We start from the raw sequence: 6,131 nt of genomic DNA, 5'->3' as shown, positions 1-6,131 counted from the left end.
TATTTTGATGCTCTGTTTCAAATTTTTTCTATCCACATTGTCAACAAGACAATGGTTTGCACCAAGAGAAAAGAATACTTTATTGTTTTTACATTTAACACTTACATATTTTCTCATTTAAAAAAAAAGAAAATAATTTATTATATTATACTATATAAAATTATAAAAAACTTAAGAGATAATTGAAAGATTGTCTTGATTTGACATGTTATTTAATATAATTAAATATTAAATATTATTTACTATAATTAAAATTCAATCAACACAAGTCAACCACCGGTGAACGGTGGACAGTGACTTTTTGACGGAGGTCCGGCGAAGTTCTGGTTGTCCGGCGAAGTTCCGGCGGAGGTCCGGCCAAGTTCCGGTGCTCCGGTGAAATTCCGACGGAAGTCCGGCGATAGTTAATTTATATTTACATATTTTCATATTTAAAATATTGAAGGGTAATTTTGAATGTTTGGGTTTTCAACATAAGAAAAATTTAAATTCTTCACTCTTTGATGTGGAATTCAAATTCTACATTATAAGGGATATTAAATTCTAATGAAAATTAAATTCTTATATATTTTGTGTAACCAAACAATAAAAATAAAAATAAAATTTGAATTACTTTCCTCTCTCATATTCTCTCCTCCCAACCAAACATACCCTAAGAGCGAGATCACGGCAATTGCGGGTCCTGAGAGATATTTTAAATATAGTCACTCTAGTGGTGGTGGGGGGGATGGGGGCGCATAATAAAATTTACCCTTTTATTTATATTGCACATATAAGCTCTTATACCTGGATAGTTGTCGATTTTCATAGTGCAACATTTCTTTTTGTAATTACCAAAGACAAGTGGAAGTTAACTATTGGAAATTTGGAACTTACATTTTATAACAAATAAAAATAATAATGCTATAACTATAAATTCTTGTATAAATTAATATGACGTTAATTCATTAGTTGAATTAAATATCTCAATTAATATGACGTTAATTCATTAGTTGAATTAAATATCTCTTGGCCCACATAATTTATTTAAATTATTTTATATTTTTATTCAATCAATAAATTAATGTCATATCAATTTACACAAGATAAATTTATACAAAAATTTATGACTGTATCAGTACTCAGAGAAAAAAGAATTCTCATTATTAAGTCAGGAAATTTAAAAAACATAAAAAGAAAATACACAAAATAAATTTAAAAGAGCTTGTCCGGTTGTATACTTGTATCTCTGATTGTCGTTATTTTGATATCGCATCCTTATCCATATTTTTCCATCAATCTCATCAACAAAATATCAACTCCCGACAACTACGGAACTATGGTAGCGGCCCCATGTTGCCCCATTTATAATGATGTTACGTTATGGTTTTGTTGAAATTAAAAATTTTAACACTTCCAATAAATTTTAAAAATTACTTATACCAACTCTTAATTAAATTGATCACCACCTCTTTCTTCAAATTTATTTTCTTTGCACTAAAATCATTATTAAAAATATTTGTAGAAACTTAAGTACTGCATGTAGATAGAACTTTGATTTAATTTTCATCAGCGACAAATCTCCCTGTGTTACAAGTCTCCATGCGTCTTCATACAATTTTAAGTTCATTAGTAAAAGGTTCTGAAATCGGCGGTGACAGTTCTTGTAATGGTGGTGAGATGCATCGAATATTTCTCTATTCCAACCCAAAGCAATGATGGTCTCTGGTTTTACCAGGCCCCCCAGCAGCACCTCTAAAAATTAACCTTTATTTTCATCATTACCCATAAACAAACACGCTGAAGAACAGTTTCCCCACAACTTTACTTTATATAAACTATATTTTTCATTTTTTTTTGTAATTTTCCTCTTTTTTGGAACTTAATTTACACGTCACACAAAACGACAAAACCATATTCATAACTATCTACATACATACAGTTCCGTGGCCGCATGCGTCCATAGCTCCACATAGATTTTGTTGCTTGTGAACATTTCATCCCATCCATCAAACCGTGGTCTTACATCCCGATGTCTGGGGGTCCCACATCGCCGGCACCAAGTACTTGCGCCCATTTATCCCGTGAGCGTTGTAGCTCGCTCCACTTACCTTATCCACCAAGACCCGACCCGGATATCCCGGATAAGAACCTGACCCAAACACACCCGTACATGCCGTGGCCGCCTCAATCGGCGCCGTTGGCGGGCCTTGGAAATACCCGTTATTGAACGGGTTAGTGACGGTGTTGGCCAAAAGGGTAGCTAAATTGATAATCATTCCATCAACGCCGACGTCTCCGTTAGGCGCGACTAATGGCGGGGTTTGAGGGCCGTAAATGGGCTGGTGGAAAGGCCAGGCACAGTAGCCAGGGCACTGAGTCTCGGAGTTTCCAACCCAGATATAGGTTCCACGGCTGGCCAACCCACGACCCGGCAGAGCAGACCCGTGGGTCCCACACCTGTTCATGCAGAAGCCGTCCACGGCCACATCCTTCGCCGTCAAAACGACGTTAATTGACGTAGGGAGAGTGTTCGTTACTTTCTTGGACAAAGCAAGCAAATGAACCTTTTTCAGTGCTTTGCCAAGGGAGTAGTTTTCCAAGAGGACTTGATGCCGTACGACGAGGTTAGACGAACCTCCTTTGTAATTTTCAGTTGTTTTCCACCACGATGACGTGGAGGGCTGCGGGGCCCTGTTGAAATTTAGGGAGTGGATGAAGTCAACTATTATCGAGCGTTGGATGGGAGTGAACTTGCCGTACCAGATGAGATTAACGGTGACGTTGCCTTTTAGAAGAGCGCCGTTGTGGTATTTCAGGACGAGCGGTTGTTCTTGAACTAAAGCGTTGAGTTTTCTCGTAGTGGAAAGAGTGGGAGAGATAAGAGTAGAACAGAATAGGAAGAGGATGGGAAAACTGTAAATAGGAGCCATGACTCCGGCGAAGAAGTTGATAACGAGGCTGACAGAAATAGGAACGTCTGGAGAGGCCGAGAGAGAACGTGAGGTTGAGATGGTATTTATACTAGGGGTTTATAGGAAGACAGCTGTAGAAGGCGAAGGCGTCAACATTGAGGAGTGACACGTGGAAATATCTTATTAGTTGGAAAATGTGAAGAAGGTTTGCCAGGCTGTAAGGTTCGCCTTGATGACGTGGCAGTCTACTGTGATGGGATGTGATAGAGACATCGTAGTTTAGGCTGAAAATAAAGCAGATGCGAAGCATGCATGAGAGATCATGAGGGGCTGAGAGCAAATTGATATTTTATAAGATGCCAAAAAATAAAAAATAAAAAAAAAATTTAATTGTAAAACCACCAACATTACCATACACGGCTAAGTGATAATACTAGTCTTTGAACTTGGTATTTTAAAGTGATAAACTTTTAGAGGCAATAGATCATAGTTAAAAGTTCCTACAAATATATATATATATATAACTATAATTAAAAGTAAAAATATTGATTTTCATAAGTTACAGGGATTAATTTATTAAAAAATATATATTATATGGTTTAATGTCATAAATAATAATGCTCATGATTAAGGAAAAAAATTATGTAAGGTGATTTGCCCAAGTTTTATTGCATTAACCGTTAAGTATGTGAATCTTATCTTAAGGACCCGTCAAACTTGCCAAATTGATGAACTTTTGGGGGTAATAAATCATAACTAAAAGTTCCTAAAAAAATTATAATTAAAAGTAATATATCAAATTTCATAAAGTTAGAGGGGTTAATTTATAAAAATATATACATTTTATGGTTTACTATTATAAATGATAAATGCTCATAGTTAAAGAGAAACAATTATACAAGGAGGCTTTCAACAAGCCTTATTGCATTTAATGGTAAGTTGCCATTAGTAGACCTTTAATGGTCCAGCCGTCAAGGCGTGTCCCAAAATTTTTTTTCTCATGCTAGATCGGCCAATAAAAATATATAATCTTCTCTTTTTTTTAATTAAGATTTTATGGTAGATTTTGTCTATATTAACTATAAAACTTTTTTAACTATGCTTAATAAATGCTTGAACTAAGTTATAATTTTATCGATTTACCTTCCTATAAGTCATGATTGTAATATTAGTATATTGTAACATAAAACTTTAAAAAAATGATATTAGTATATCATAATGATATAACATAAATTTCTTTCTAAAATCATGTATTTGTTAGGTTTATAATTTGAATTATTTGTCAACATTAGGTTGCAAAATCTAATAAGATAGTGTTTATTTTTCAAATTAGGGTGGAAATTCTAACTAAGATTTGGAGTGTAGAGTGAGATTGAGAGTAAGCTCTTTACTTACATTGGAATAAGAATATGAAATAAGAATTAGAATTCCATTTATATGTTTATTTTGTGTTGGATTTGGATACTTTGTCTTGGATTGGAGTGAATTGTTTAAATTACAATTTTACCATATATAAAGAATTTTAGGTTTTAATTACGAAGTGAAAAAATATATTTGTAAAATAAACTATTAATTTTAATTACATAAATTAGTAATTATTATCAATATCCTTAATTATGTAAATCATATTTTTTATTAATTTTAAATTTAATTATGTAAATTAAAAATTATTGATAAGAGCAACACAAAGGAAACATTATTATTAATAATATAGTATAAAATTAATATTTTATAATAAACTATTTATTATTATTAATTATTAATATTAAATAAATATAATACTATTAAAAATTAAATAAATATAATAATATTATATTTTCAAATAAAGATACTATATAGCAATATTATTAATTTTCTATGAATATAATTATATTATTTTTAAGTAATTTTAACTTAGAGTCAATGTAAATTATTATTTTCAACTAAACATAATAATATTATATTTAAATAATTTTAACAATATTATTTTTAATAAATATAATATTATTAAATAATATAATAATACTATTTAAATAAATATGATATTAGTATTTTGAAATAAATGTAATATTATTTTATTTTAATAATATAATTATATTGTATTTAATAAATGAGTGATAAAAAGAGAAGAGTAAGAAGTGGATTCCCACTCCCACCTTCTCCCATGGGAGTGGGAATTCTATTTTTCACTCCAAAAATAAATGAGACCCCTTTCTAAATATGAAAGTAAACACCAAAGTAAAAAGAATCTATACTCCCCACTTTCACACTAGCAAGTAAATGCAATATAATACTCATAGTAATCATTACTTGGAAAAAAAAACTTTAAACGAATAGGAGTAGTACTAATAAGGCAATTAATTCTATAAAACCACCCTTGTGGAGATAAAAATTATTTGTTATATTTTTATCGGACGATGGAAAACTAAGTTTAATTCTTTCCTAAGTTTTTCCGTAAGTTAATCTAATAAAATGACTTAAATAATTAGTAATACATTTTTTGGATTAGAAACTAAATAACTATAACATTACTGTTTGTATTTTGTTTTAATTTTATGTTATGTTAGATTTTTAATATGTTCACTATATTTAGCCCTATATTATTTGTATTGTGTCAATGATTTTCAGATTTGTTTTTCTTTCCCTATCCTCAATTGGTTATTACTTAATTTTTCTTTACTAAACAAACTTTTCAAATTGGTTGTAATATAATATTGCTAAACAACTTTCCAATTATTAAAAGAAAAAGGTTAAATAATTATTTATTCATTTGTACCCATTTTCCGAGTTGGGCGTCTATAAGTTTATGACGTCAGCTCAACGATTCAGTACGAGTCGTATGAAAGTTGTACTATGCTTGTACCCTACAGTTACCATACCAGACCCGTTTTACCCGTTTACATTCCTAATCACGTCGATAGACCGTATTGGAACATATCAACAATAATTTTCCTCTTATAACCAAAAAAAAAAAAATTGGTTTAAAGTTTATCCTCTGGGCCCCTTGCTTCAATAAATGAGGAAAATGATCAATATCACTGATTGATTGATCTTTTAACTGATGCCGTGTTACAGAAGATTGAACTTGACTCCCAAGCGGCCAAGCTCTTATCTTCAAACTTATGGGACCACTTAGGGCAGAACTCAGAAGGCGTGAGTTGAGAGAGTCTAGGGTATGACGCGGACTATGCCATAGCTACTGCACATAATTGGAGCCGGGGCCCATTTTGGCGATGGTGGAGCCGATATATAATATAA

At 31.6% G+C, this 6,131-nt stretch overlaps 1 protein-coding gene across 1 annotated transcript; it reads right to left on the bottom strand.

The window, feature by feature from the left end:
• Positions 1–1,733: 1,733 nt before the first annotated feature.
• LOC102625790 (hypothetical protein) lies at positions 1,734–2,983 on the bottom strand. The gene has a single exon (XM_006492569.4). The coding sequence runs from the start codon at positions 2,910–2,912 to the stop codon at positions 1,989–1,991; it is 924 nt and encodes a 307-aa protein (XP_006492632.1). The 5' UTR covers positions 2,913–2,983; the 3' UTR covers positions 1,734–1,988.
• Positions 2,984–6,131: the final 3,148 nt, after the last annotated feature.

Source organism: Citrus sinensis, chromosome 8 (assembly GCF_022201045.2).
Source record: "Citrus sinensis cultivar Valencia sweet orange chromosome 8, DVS_A1.0, whole genome shotgun sequence".
Classification (NCBI taxonomy): Eukaryota; Viridiplantae; Streptophyta; class Magnoliopsida; order Sapindales; family Rutaceae; genus Citrus; species Citrus sinensis.
This window is presented reverse-complemented; position numbering and strand designations above follow the sequence as displayed.

What these genes read in the sequence shown, in the direction of transcription:
- LOC102625790 (XM_006492569.4), bottom strand. Translation starts at nt 2,912, where the DNA reads ATGGCTCCTATTTACAGTTTTCCCATCCTCTTCCTATTCTGTTCTACT.